The following is a 14,532-nucleotide window of genomic DNA, read 5'->3' on the forward strand; positions in this document are numbered from 1 at the left end:
TATATAAGAGGCTGTCCATCCTATACAAGCTGTAAAAGAGGGAGGAAGTAAAAAAAAAAAAAAAAAAAAAAAGCCTGGCCTGTGAGTGTTTACCTTCTCCGTGGTGGTTTGGATATTTTTCCAGCACTAATTTATTTCATATGTACTGACGTTTGCTTGAGAAGTAGCCTTATGTAATTTGGAAGCGTTTTARGGTTGAGGTTGCATTTTGAGACGTGTTCTGGTTTAAGATGCTCTAAGAAGCAGCCGTACTGTTTTCATTTTGGTTGCTAAAGGTACAGTTGAAACCAGATATGTACATACACACTGTGTAATCTTTCTCTCTCTTTTCCTTTTTCCTCTCCTCACTGTGACATTAATCTGACTAAGCGATTCCTCTTTTAGGTCAGTATAGATCACCTACATTATTTCTTGTTGCTGATTCCGGAGACTCAGAAGGTTACTGACACTAAATTTATTATAMCTTTACATGGTATTAAAAACTCCAGATGATCTCTTGAACAAGCTCAGGGACAAAGACCTTCATTATGAAGACATGTCCTGCAGACTGATGAATCTAACATTTATATATCTGTATAATCAGTATAAAAACCCAAAGATCTTCATCCCTGCTGTRATGAAGCAGGGATGACGGCTATACTTCATGCCGGCTTCAGCGACGGCTATACTTCATACCGTCGCTGAAGTATAGCGACGGCATCATCATGTGGTGTGCATGTTTTGCTGCATGAGGGACTGGTGCACTTCACAAAATAGACGACATCATAAAAAAGAGCACTATTGGAAAMACTGAACTGTGGAAAAGTTCAAGTAAATCAGCCAAGTGGGTAATGATTGAAAGCTTACCACCACTCTGGTTGAAAAGTGTTTAGAGGCAATAAGATCAAGACTTTGGAGTGGACAATTGTGCAATTGCAATTGTAAGAAGCTTGTTGAAGTGTAACCAAAATATCTGATCTAACTCGTACAATTTAAGAGGCAAGTCTACCAAATGCTAATACTGCTTTGAAATTTGTGAATTTAAAGGAAAGTCATAAAAAAATATCACAATTCTCAATATTCTAGCCTATTCTAGAAAACATAACTATTTTTACCCAACTTGTATAATTTAATGACAACTGCCAGAACTGCTTCAGTGCTGTCTGATTGCTGTTACCCTGAGACTATCCTTGTTTGAGTCCAAATGAATGACCTTAGGGCATAATGATGTGAATATTCGCTCTCTCAGAGTTTCAAAGTTTTTSACTTCTTGTACGATTGTATTTATTGGGCCTTGATGTTTCACCAAGAGGAAACCGGGAATCAGCTCCAGATTCTTCTGCTTGCCCGTTTCCAGGAGATCACACAAATTGGAAGTGTCGTCAAATTTAAATCGAGAATCTAAGTGGTGCTCCGTTTTGCATCATTATGCTCAAACCATGTCTGTCGCCATCTCAACCGTCCCCCATCTGTCCCTTCGCATCTGTCTCGTCTCTGGTCTCTTTTTGCCGTTTTTCTCTATCTTGGATGGAGCCACAAGAGATAAAAGCTGCAGGGTGGAGCTTGTCACTTATAGAGGAGCCAAAATATAGGAATATTGTGAGGGGGGGGGGAGAGGAGGGATGAAGACAAAGAGAAGAAAAAGAAAGAAAAAAGAAAAAGACGGACTGACCTTGTCCCTTTGCCAGTGGCGGAGGCGACAGCGGGCAGAGGGCTGTTCAACGAAAACAACCGCTACGGTTAAGTCAGACAGACCTAATGAGGAGAAGACAACATGAGCTTTGTGCGTAAATGTGTGATCAYATGAGACAGACATGGGGCTCAAACAAAGACAATATGAGGGGCACACCCAAGTTTAAAGCAGCAGCAGGAATCTTGGCCCCATATCACTCACAAAAACACACATCTCCTACTCTACTAATTGCTCTCTTCTGTTTTGTATTTCTTCCTTTTCCTGCGTTCCTCTCCTTTCAAAATGCTTCGGTTTGGGGAGCTGAAGTGCTGCCCTGTTCCTCCTCCTCTGTGCTCACATGGACTCATATTATGATGCTGTTTCATTTTGGTATGTTACAATTCTAACTTTAACKCATTATTTTTGCACACAAAGCAGTGCGTAATTGTGCCAGAGTTTTAGTTTATAGCAGCATTGTTGGTCAGTTTTAGTTTTTGTTGTTTTGTTATCACCGTTCACATAACTCTATGGTTTCATTAAGTAAGTGCTTTCTTAATGGAAGAAAGTAAAGTTCTTCAACAAGCAATGTAAATAAAGGGCAATCTTGGAGTTTGAAGCTGCATAACATTTGAGACCCAAGCAGAGAGTCGTCTTCCAGCAGAACAACGATTGTTAACATTCAGTCGGAGTTACAATAACTTGGTTTMGATGTATTAAAACGGCCCAGTCAAAGGCCGGAAATGAAGTCAATTAAGAACCTGTGGCAGGACTTAAAAATGTATGTTCAAAGATGCTTTCCGGTCAGTCCTGACTTACTGGAGCTATCCCTCAAAGATATGTTGGGAGAAACCCCCCTCCCCCCAAGAAACCAAAGACTTGCTTGTTATTCAAAGTTTTGGCTCTAGGGTTCTGACTAAATGAATGTCACACATTTTAGATTTGTGCTTTAAATTAAAATCCATGTTTTTCCTTTTCTTTCCACTTCAGAATATACCATGTGTCCGTCGATCATCAACTTCTGGGAACCAAAATAAACTGTGAATGTTTGTGAAACAAAATATGAAAATATTATGTGGTCTGACCGGGTTCTGACCACAAACCGCTCTGGATGACTTCACAGGTGTCAGTCTCCAGCAGAGATCGGAGGTTCAGGTTTGGGTGGTGATGCGGGAATTCATTGAAAAATATTAGAACTTTGAATGAGGAGTTTAAAACTCTAAGCACATTATTTGTTTTTGAAAAGTTGTCAGATTTTTTTTTTTTTACTTAAATCTGACTTCTTAACAAGTTGGAGTGGCGATCCAAAATCTAGAGTGGAAAAGGCTGAAACGTTTCAACTCTGCAGAGATGAGCTTCCCCACCTCACGCCTCGGCCTCGGCCTCAGCCTCCCGGAGGCCGTGTTGCATAAAGCTGCAGCTGAGATCATATTACCGCAGCTATTGAATAAAGAAAGACCTGCTTCCTCGAGATTTCCCTGTGCTCACTTGCTTTATTGAGTTGCAAGCGAAAGGAGAGCGGCTCGGGTCGGCATGTCGGTGTGAAAGGGGTTTGTTTCTCATGCGTGTGGTGCCATATTATTCCCGTTCAGGAAATGACTGTGAGACAGACTTCGCCCCTCCCAAAGTTGGAGMGCAGCTACAGTATTCTGAACTAGCCTGAACTCCACAGAACACAGTCAGTGCTGCAGGTTGGCTGAATCTGTTTAGATACAGTATTTACTGTGTTCTAAGAGCTGCACAGGCGGTTTCGTACACTGCAAGGTCACCAGCCATCATTTTTAAACCTATAAACTCTACTTAGGTGTTTGGGAGTGGTCTGTTGGGATTTTTTGTGTGTGTGCTGAGTGAACCTGGTATTTTAAAAGATTGAGGCAGGTGTCTGTGCTTTGCATTCTTGACCTGACTGAAGGCTCATTTCTGCGTCTTTCAGTGGAGATCTCTTGCTATAAATCTGGCCAAGTGCGATTGAACGTGCTTTGCCGTTTCAAATGAAACAGCTTAAGAACATTTAGAGCCTTTTACAGGTCCGTGATCTGGCGCTCAACAGGCATTAAGCCCATTTTCTTCGATAAGGCCACTCTTTTAGTGAACACACCTCCGGCGTTAAAAGAATGTGGCATACTGCTGTGTACACACACTGTGCTAACACATGTTATTTGCTCAGCCCCAACAACGTAATGGGGAGAAAAGGAAATTTTTTTTAATCAGACAAAGAGTGAGGGAGTAGCAGAGAGGTGTTACTTCCAGACTCCGCTTCCAGCAATCCCAGTAAAACAGACATAGCTGGTTTGTGAGCTGAAGAGAGGACTGAGTGTCACGGTCTTAAGTTTTTTTTGAAGCCTCCAATGGCGTTTCTTCTGGTATTTTCCTTATATGGAGCCCCGTATATTTTTCCATGAGCTCTGGCCAGCTTTCTTGTCGTAAAAGATACTCCRCTCAGAATGATGCTGCCATTACCATGCTTCAACATTTGAAGTGACGTGGCCTTATCAATATGTCAGTCAGTTTAGATTTTTGCTCCAAACAAAAAAAAAAGTTGTTTTTTTTACTTGTATTATTTTTGCACTTTTCACTTGTACTCTTATTTTAAAATGCCTCTTGACTGATGTGCCATTTGCCTCTTTTGGAAGTTAAAGAAAAGCTACTAACTGGTGCTGCTGGAAAATTTAGGACACTCGAGAATGCGCAGTTTGTTCTTATTATTCCAAACAGGCATGTATTTCGCAGTTTTTGACAGGTTTTATTGGAATATAATAATAATAATGACATATTAATGTTACTTGCATTTCTTGAGGCAGTAATGCTAATGTGGTATGAGTCAGCAGGAATGACAGTGATCAGTGTGGGAGTAGCGAAGAGCTGTCACTTCCGAAATCCAGTTCCAGCAATCCCAGCAAAACAGACACAGCTGGCCTGTGGGCCGATGAGAGGACCAAGAGCTGAGATGTTGTGCTATTTGATCATCGAGAGTCATGTTCTTTCCAAAGCTCCTTCCAGAACATTTAAGGCGATTTACAACAACCCYACACACCATCCCTCTTCCACAAAACAAAGTCAGGTTTGCCAGACATTTACTTCTAAAGAAGCAGCACAAACTGTAAACTTTTTATGACGGTACTTTTTTTTTCTTTTTAAACCAGATCTCCCACTATGAGCTTGCACAGCTTCAGACTCTCTTTTGCTCTTTCTCACACTGGCTGCGTTCCCTCTTTTCTCTCGCCTCCCATCTTTTCCCCTCCTGTTGCTTTCCTGCCGAGCGTGGTGTGGATACGCCCCTGCTTGGCTGCCGAGCCAACTCCAGACCCTGAGATTGCACGCAGGAGTCGGTGGATTGCATCACTGCCTGCGGGGGGAGAGCCCACAGATTTTGATTGAGAGGGAGAGGAGGGCGGTGTGTGTGCGCGTGTGTGTGTGGAAAACAGACGGCAGCGATAGACGTGGTGGGAGTCTGTGAGGAAAAGGAAAAGAAGAGAGCAATAGAAGGGAATGGGAATATAGCCTGAGAAAGTGAAGAGGAAGTCAAGAGGGAGCAGAGATGAGGCAGATTGTTCTTTTTTTTTTGTTTTTACTTGGAAGTGTGGGAGAACAGAGATGAAAGATGAGGAGTAAAGGTTGGAGGGAAAGTGTTCACCGCTGGAGGTGGAGAGGCCCATCGGAGTTACAGGATTTTAAAATAAAGCAGTTTGGGGATGGCTTCTCTTCTCTTCTCTTCTCTTCTCTTCTCTTCTCTTCTCTTCTCTTCTCTTCTCTTCTCTTCTCTTCTCTTCTCTTCTCTTCTCTTCTCTTCTCTTCTCTTCTCTTCTCTTCTCTTCTCTTCTCTTCCTCATGCTGCGCTAACTGCATCCTGCCGTTTACCACCCTACAAAACGGGGATGTTGTGAAACGCCCCACGTTATTGTAACATTACTCATCGCCAATCTTCAAAGCCCTTGCAACCACTGTGCAAAGTGCTGCACACGTTGATGGATGGGATCGTTCTCCTGTGGACGCTGTCCTGAAATGCCACATACTGCGTTGCGGAAGAAGTTTTATTCCAAAAGTCGCTCTGTCTTTGGCTTCTTTCATCCACTTTGAAAAGCCATCCCCCCAGCATGATRCTGCCTCCACGCGTYGCTGTGTTACAATGTTAGTTTTCCTACCAAACATGGCATTTTAGATGTAGGCTAGGTTTTGTCTCACTTGGCCAGAGAACATCCTTTTCACTGATTTACATCAGTTTTTTTTTTTTTTTTTGATTTTTGACAAAATAAAAAACTTACATGGGTATGAATATTTTTGTGTGGCACTATAGATTCGGCTATACCAGRAAGGGTATGTGATCCGACCAGAGAATGAAAAGACACGTGACCGCATGTCCTCTCAGTCTGCACTCGTGTTGGACAGCATGTTCACTATGAAGGGCCAGAGAGAGAGAGACAAGCGAATTAAGTGCAGCTAGGGGAGTTTTCCCCTGCGCAGCAGCGTTTTCCAGCTAAATCTGCCTTTTCTGTTCATGTGTTCTGTCAAAGCATCTCGGAAGAATGTTTTATTGCAGWACTGATTGCTTTATGATCATGTTCTCTCCCGAGAGCACAGTGTTCTTTTTCTAATGACCTGGCGAATAAAAGAAGCACAAAGATCAAAAAAGCTCTTGCCAAACCATCCATCCGTCACTCAGGCCACCGCGTCGTGCCACAGGAYGTACCCATCCGGGCAATAGGGCTTACTGACACAATGTGAAATCTCAATCAGGCTTTTTATAGACCATTCGTGTCCTGATCTCTCTATATGGCAGAGTAGAAATCTCTCAAATTAAAAACGTGTGGTCACAACCGCTTGGCTTTTGTTTCTTGTGAAATTCTCTCCGTCTTCAAAGACCATAAAAAGTTGGTAGACCGTCGTGACACTGTCGCAGGTCTACTTTGTGTTTYGTTGACGTAGAAAGATAAGTGGCAATAACTCAAACACAATCCAGCTTTGGGTGATGTAAATGACTATGTAAAAATATACATAAAACCTAAAAAAGAATATTTAATGGCATAAAATAATGTTATGTAAAATAATTCCTTGGTAGGGAGCGTTTTAAGAAGAATGTGCTGCGTTTTCTGGAGTGTTTTTCTATTCAACAATTTCAAATTGGCATTTTACATCCATTTTTAGCATTGAAGCTAAAATCTAACATTTATGAAGTTTATCGATCTGTCATGAAAATATGCAGTATCATCACAGATTTTACTTTTCCTTTCTTACTGACTGACTGCTGGACCAATTCAACACATCTCAAACGCAGTCAGCTGCATTACGCATGCTCTCCTTCTTTCTCTCCCTTTGACAACAAACCGCAAACGCGACCCGCCCTCCTTGTTCGGCTGCTCCCTCCCTCCTGGCACCTTCCCTCCTTCCCTGCCTTCTGCCTGGAATTCCTCCGTGTCTGAAAGCTCTGGCTGCAGGCCATCGGTAGCTCACTCAGAAGCTTCCTGTTGCACTATTTTCTTACTTTACTAAACCTATCCCTCCCTTTTCTCCCCTTCTTTTACTCACTTTTTCTCTTTTTGAACCTCATTTGCTCCATTTTGTGCTAATTTATTCCTGCTTTCCTTATATAAAATCCTGAGAGAACTGGTGGCTGTTTTGGACTGCGCTAATGCAAACAGCTTTTTTCCCCCCCTCTGTATTCCGGGGCTCCACACACTGTTTTCCCTCAAAAGCCCTTTCCCTGGGGACTGCATGCGTTCTGCTATTACATAATACCGTCTAAGATTCAGTATGTTTGCAACGGGACCAAAAAAAAAAGACGATTGCAGGTTTAACTTAACGACATGAGCAGTAGAAAACTTTAAAGCTCTGTTAAGTTTCTTAGAAGATGTACAAATGAGAAATAATCATTTAATGCTCTAGTAAAGTGATTTGGGCTAGAAGCACACGAGAACAACCCACAATAGCCACAAATGTGAGTTTAAAAATTTAAGCGAAGAATACAAGGAAAAAGTCAAGAAAGAGAGAATGGGAGGCCCAAAGAAGGAGGAGTGAAAACTGAGGTTTCCTGTCTGAGGAGGAGGCTGAATAAGGATGACAAAAKCCTGAAAAAGAAACCTCTCAGCCGTCCGACTGTGTGTGTTTGTGTGTATGCTGGGCGATCCTTGAGAGACGAAAGATGCGGGTGGGTTCATGTGCCCGCATAGGTGGGGTCCTTAGCGGCTATTACCTCAACCCACGTCAGTAATGACAGAAGAGGGAGTAAAAGAGTGACCTCATACGGGTCTGATTCCTTCAGTTTCTCAAAGTGAACRTAGTAATAATTCAGTATTAAAGTAACTCGCTTTGTTTGTTCATTGATAGTTAAACATGTGGATCCCAACTATAAAAGGTCAGGGGTCGCAACTTACCCACGTCTCGTTTATAACTTACCCAATCCTTGTACCTTGTTGGATGGAAGCGCAAGAAGCTTTTACTCTTTCCTTTTAAGTCCGTTGGTCTTATAGGTGCTACTGTTGACGACGTGGACCATGCTCTTTTCACACATTTAACAGTGTTTAGGAAGAAAATGTTCAGCTCTGCGGTGAGTCATGTCAAAGACTTAAGGGAGTTTCTCTGTTCACATCAGGCCCATTTCCTCTAAAGAAACCTTTTCAAGGAACTAGGGCAGCTTTTTGGGTCCCGGCATAAAGGTTTGAAAATGTATTAAATGGTCATAACTGCAGTCAAATGTGACTGAAGCTCAGTTATATTAATTCATTAATGAGGTGTCATTTCACTGATTTCTCCCCCCGCACCCCCTCTCCATCGCACCTTGAGATCCGGGGACGCTTCAGGGATTTACTGGGAGGAAGAAATCAGCCTAAGRCGACTTTGTGTTTTCATAGTGTTGCTTGGATCAGTTGGCCTCAGTGCATGCGTGTGCATGTGTGTGTGAAAGGGAAAATGAGAGTGAGCGCTCAAAGAGCCCTGGGGAGAGATGGCTTACCTCCTACAGACCACCTCCCAGGGTCCCGGCAGGAGGGAGATTAAGTTACAGCCAACCTCTGAGGGGGCCGCGCAAAATCTGTAGACATACACATTCTTTCAAACCTCCTAAATACCGCTTGGAAAATAAAATATTGCACAATATGATTTTATACCCTGAAGCATAATCACCTTGTGGTTAACAGCTATGTTCTCTAAAGCAGACGGGTCTGAAACCTAACCCTCCCCGTTTCGATCTCCTCAGATCAGATCAGGTGAAAGATCAGGCCAGTCAGGGCYGGGTCAGCCTTGATCCGTGCGCTTTTAGCCCCAGAACACAGAGGTGTTGAAACACGCAGCCCTGCGTTTGACCTGATGCCCCTTCTATGCTGTCTCAGTCGTTAACCTGCCCGACTTTCATCCATCGTTGACCCAAACTTAACCCTCTAACACACACACGCACATGCACGGACCCAAGAGTCTTCAAAGGGACTTGTGTTTACAATTTCAGGACTCGGGTTGGAAAGATTTACAYGAGGAGATAGATGATAACGCTCRCTAAGAAGACACACACAAAACCTCCCTTTGAGGAATCTTCCTCCACCACTTCCTCCTCACCCTCATATATCCTCGCTGCGGCCCCTGCAATCTCCCCTTCTCTCCTCCCTCCCACTCAGCTGCTGTAGTCCGTGTTTACTCTGCGAGAGATTGAGAGAGGGCCCAGGGAGGGACAATGCTGCCTTTCAGAGACACTGCCGACCCCATGGCTGAGCGAGGAAGTCTGCATGGGGGCCAGCCAACACCCCTTCCTCAAACTTCACAGCCACCCACAGCAAAGCTTTACACACATGCGCGCGCGTGCACACACACACACACACACACACACACATCTCACAAGCATGCACGGACAGAATGCCATAATCTTCCCTTGCCTGCATCGCTCCCACCCTCTGCTGCACGGCCCTATTTGTTACACTCTTTCTTACAAGCCCCTTCTCAGTGGATGCTGTTTCAAAGATTTAGCCAAAATCCTGGAAGTTCAGTCCAAGATCCACACACACATTGAGTCACTTCCCAGTCAGACTGACTGAGGGTAGGCAGAGGTGAAACACAACCGTGGGGACACTGGAGGCGTCTCCTCTGAGGATGATTGGGACTCACTAAGATAAGTTGAGTGTGAATAATAATAGTACAGCTTTTTTTTAAAGATGCTTTTAATGCATTCATCATATTTATAACGTTATTTTCAGTTATAAATCCAAATTAATRTGGGTGAATGTTTGTTTGTTGCTATGTTCTACGTATTCCGTAGCAAAATTCACATACTGCACATCAATGTTGAATACAGYATCCTCACAGTGAAACACAGTGGTGGCAGCACCATGCTGCGGGGAAGCTTTTTATCAGCAGGAACAGGGAAGCTGCTTATATACAGGAAATTCTTGGAATAAGCTGCCAGAGGCTGCAGAAGACTTGAGACTGTGGTAAATATTCATTTGACACAGCCAGAAGTGGAATGGAGGGTTTAGATCTAATCATATTCAGGTGTTCAAATGGCCCAGTCCAAGTCCCGACATAAATCCAATAGAAAAAAACTTGAAATGCTTTCAACRCAGATTGATTTTATCCAGCAAAAATCTTAGTCTGAACACTTGCAACTGTCGAAAAGCCAAAGTAATACAACTATTTGATGCATCTGTGCATGGGAGGTCAGTGTTTATTTGATCAGCTTTCCATAAACTCACATGAAAAACTTTTATAATTAAGCAGTTGCCAAGGATTTTGATTTTCAAAGAGATTTGAGACATTGTTCTAAATAAGACAATACAACAAAACCTCAAATATTACACAATCTGTAGACTCTTATAAATAGCTTATGTTACCAGCTCTCACATCCGCAAAAGATATGTAGCCAAAACACACAAACAAGTAGTTCCCCGCAGAATTTATGCCGAAGAAACTAATTACACTCATCAGACCTGTCTAACTGCACCTTGATGTTCCTCTGTCTTCTGTTACAGCGCAACAAATATCAGTCGCAACATATTCACTGATCAAACGACTGTGCTCTCTGGTGACACGTGCTCAGCTGGAAAAGTGACAGGTTGTTTGTTTTTAACACATCATGCTCTTTCTCGTGTTTTCATCTGCTAAAATTGATCCCAACTGTTGGCAACATGGTGTGCAAACATGAAGGCTACGCAATGTTTAGATTCCATCCTTGCGAAGAACACGAGCGCCTATTTTTGCTGTAAAATCAAACTGATAGATAGCAGCACAATGCAGCTCTGTGTATATACACACTCTGCTTCCCTGTTTGCACCCCTTATGAGTTATCATCCTCTTATCTTTGGCCTACGGGGGTCTCTGGACCCTCTCGTAATCCCCCGTGTACGGATAAGCATGTGCAAGCTGAGGCCATCGCTTGTTGGGATGGTGAACCTGCTAACCTCCATGCTCCATGCCTCCCAGACATAAGGCCCGTCGTCTCATGTGGCTCCCGGTCAGTCGCTCTCAAAGCCCACCATTCACGGCAAACCGTGGCCCGTATGAGTCTGTGTCAGCATTTGTGTGAAGGAGWGAGGAAGGACACACGAATTTGTGAAATTATGGCTTGATTAATTACTTCTGTGCATGGATGGATTTATTCGAGTGCCTGGCTTAGATGTGTATCAGGATGTAGGGCTGCACGCCTGTTTGTTGCCGTGTCRTGAAGAGGCTTTTGAGGGGATGTGTCCGTRTTTGTTTGGTGAGGTGGAGCAGTGAACCCTGAAGCGTTGCCCTCTGAGGTTTGGGCTTTAAATCAGCAATTGCAGCTCTAGTACAGCCTGGATGGGTTATGTAGAAAACCTCTTCTGATTATTAGAGAACAGAATCACCTCTTTATGTTAAGTCAGTGTGCCCTAAATCATGGGATTTATTGTTATATATTCATATTTAATTAAAGTCTTGTAAAAGTAATCTYACCTCTTGAAAATGCTCCCATTTTTTTTAGCATGGTAAAGCCACAAACGTCACTGTGTTTTATAGGAATTTTATATGATAGAGCAACACAAAGACGTAGAAAACACCTTAATATTCGTTACAAATCAAAACTGTGAATGTTTGGCACATTTGATCTGACTTATTGTCACATTTGTTTGAATTTGATACAAATCTTTCACAGAACCACCTATTCTTTTGGGATACATTTCCTTTCTTCTTTCCACAACAACTCAAGCTAAGTCAGATTCAACAAAGAGCATTTGTGAAACATAGATTTATAAATTCTGCTTCAAATTATTAACTTATTATCTCACATATTAACRTTGGGGTTTGATTGGGGATTTTGCTCTGCTGGAAAGTGAACCTGTGTCCCAGGCTTAGTTTTTTTCTTTCGCTTTCGTTAAGAAGTTTATTTCGTGTGGTAGTGGCAGCATCATGGTGTGGGGTTGCTTTTCTTCWGAAGAGCAAGGGAAGCTAGAGTTGAAGGGAAAAGTGTTTAAGCTAAGGAACAGCCTCCCCATAACATGATGCCACCACCACTGTGTTTTACTGTAGGAATTGTGTGTTCAGGGTAATGTTGCACCCCTGTTCTCTACGCAGACCGAAAGGTTTCATGTTTCCACATTTTAAATGGCCTGTAATGGCAAACAATTATAATAAAGAAACACACTGGACATTGTGATTCTAACATGACATAATGTGAAAAAGCACAAATTAACATTATCAAGGAACTCTAAATGTCCCGCGGCCTAGGAAGAGGACGATTAAAGTCCCAAAYAACAGCAAGGCCTCTGGCTGGGTTCAGAGGTCAGCGTGCTCAAGAGCAGGGAGGAGGTGAACTGAGCGGGTGCAGCTGGAGCTGAAGGCCTGCGGCGTTGGTGGCTGGTCTCAAAGGTCCAAGTTGGAAGGTGGACGTGGGGGGGWTGTTAGGATGGGTTACTCTGGTGGAGGGCCTGATGCGACGGTGTGTAAAAGGCCAGCAACCGGCCACGGGGTGAGGTGAAAAAGGCCCAGCGGAGGGGGCGACCATCTGGATCGGATTGTAGAAATTCCTCAGGAAGAGTGTGAGAGTAAAGGTCAGGGTGGAAAAAGAGAAGGGGGTCACCGAGTCTTCATCGTGTGTGTATGTGTGTGTTTATTTTTCTTTCTCAGTGTTTCAGATTTTGATTGTGGTCGGTTTGCCATTGTTGGAGAGTGCTCCCTGCCCAGTGGGGTTGTGGAATGTGAGATACTTTTTAAACAAAGTTCATGTGGGAAAAAGTTGCAGGTGTGGGAACCTGCCCTCTGCTGTCTGACGCAAACAGTCTTGGACTGTCGAATTTCTTCACRTTAGTTACTAAGAGATGTGACAATAGACTGATCTCCAAAAAGTCTTCATCCGTTTGAAAATGATATATGGTTTCCTAAGTTTTTTTTTTCTTTTACAACTAAAAATRTGAAGTATATAAGCGTTGAAAGTGCGACTCCTTACCTCACTCCCTGTTTTTGCAGTTGGGAGGTCAGCCATGCTGTCGTTGGACGAGCCCCTGGACCTGAAAYTACCTCGGAGGGCAAACGGGAAGGACAGGGGAACCCGCTCTCCTCTTCTCTCACCGCTGCATCCCAAGCGGGTTCGCCAGCTGCATATGACGGATGATGGGACAGCAATTATAGAGCCCGCTTCACCTGCATCTCCACACTCAGGTAGGTGGTAACCAGGCGATACCAGAAGCAGACACACTGATGTTGGCTAGTTTATAAGCCACTTCTGCACAAAACTGATGGAAATAACAGTGAAGAAAAAGCTTAAATCGATACTTAAATTGAAAAAAAAATAACTTAAAACCTAGAGATAAAACCTTTATCCCCCTGAAACATACCATATGTTCAATCCATGACATAGGATTGAACAGGTCGAACTTTAGAGAGATCACTGGTCATCTTCTGTGCCAGACTGAGCTCTGAATCCTRTCTGAAAAAAGCTGTCAGATCATTTCTCTGCAAATGGTAAAACCAACAAAGTGAAAATTTTATACACAGTGGGTCCTAATCCGCTGGTGGTCAGGTCTACAACAACGGTCGTCCTGTGAGTCCAGTGTCCCTGTAACAGATATCTCAAGAGTGACATCACTCCAACACAAGYATACTTTCTCAGGTGTGCAGGTGGTCCCTTACGACCGGACCGACACCCCGACGCCCCCCGCGGTGGACCTGAGCATGTCTCCCTCCTCCCGACACACCCCCASCTCTCCAGAAATGAGCAACRGCAGTTAYGTTCCCTCAGGCGTGAGTATGACATGACATGCAAGTTCCTGCAAACACTCCGATGCAGGACAACTCAGCGATTCCACATTTTCTCACATTACTACAAATACAAACCACAAGCTTTCAACATCTGGCCCGCATTGTTCAGCCTGTCATCTGAAAATGGAAAGTGTATGGCACAGCGGCATGTTCTGTGTTGCCAATTCAAGTTCACATCAAAATTCAAAAATACTGTACTTTATTATTTGTTTTATAGATCCTCTCTGTCCAATCTGACTGAGCTTGAACCATTTTTGCACAGATGTAATTACAGCTAAAAATACTAGCAGCGGTAATTACAGTTAATTGTTTTTTTAGAAAGTATTGACTAATTATGCAAATTTTTTTGATGAAATACACTGAAATGTTGTAATACAACAAACTGTGAGAAAGTTTAAGCAGTGTCAATATTGTACAATTTTTAGGGCACTGTATGCCGTCTGCACTCAAAGTTTTACACTCTCCTTCTGCAGCCTGACTCAGGATGTTTGAGTCATCAAATCAGGGGCAAAATCAAGTCSTGTCACACTGTCACAGGGGAATTCAATTATGCAAGGTTAGGGAGGCCTCTGTCCATGAGAGGGGAAGGGAAGCTCTTATCAAACACGACTTGTGTCCCCAACAATTGCCTTTGTCTGTGCAACATGCACTCAGTGGCCCCGTTGGTATGTTTTGTGTGTGTGTGTGTGTGT

General features: G+C 43.2%; 1 protein-coding gene across 1 annotated transcript in view; it reads left to right on the forward strand.

Moving 5' to 3' along the window:
- The window catches only part of glis2b (GLIS family zinc finger 2b), a 29,843-nt gene that overhangs the window by 7,346 nt on the left and 7,965 nt on the right, over nucleotides 1-14,532 (forward strand). The window contains exons 2-3 of the mRNA XM_008416700.2: nucleotides 13,049-13,240; nucleotides 13,692-13,822. Coding sequence (XP_008414922.1) covers nucleotides 13,063-13,240; nucleotides 13,692-13,822 — 309 coding nt within the window. The 5' untranslated portion in view covers nucleotides 13,049-13,062. The remainder of the gene's footprint in view (nucleotides 1-13,048; nucleotides 13,241-13,691; nucleotides 13,823-14,532) is intronic.

This window comes from Poecilia reticulata, linkage group LG8 (genome assembly GCF_000633615.1).
Source record: "Poecilia reticulata strain Guanapo linkage group LG8, Guppy_female_1.0+MT, whole genome shotgun sequence".
Taxonomy (NCBI): Eukaryota; Metazoa; Chordata; class Actinopteri; order Cyprinodontiformes; family Poeciliidae; genus Poecilia; species Poecilia reticulata.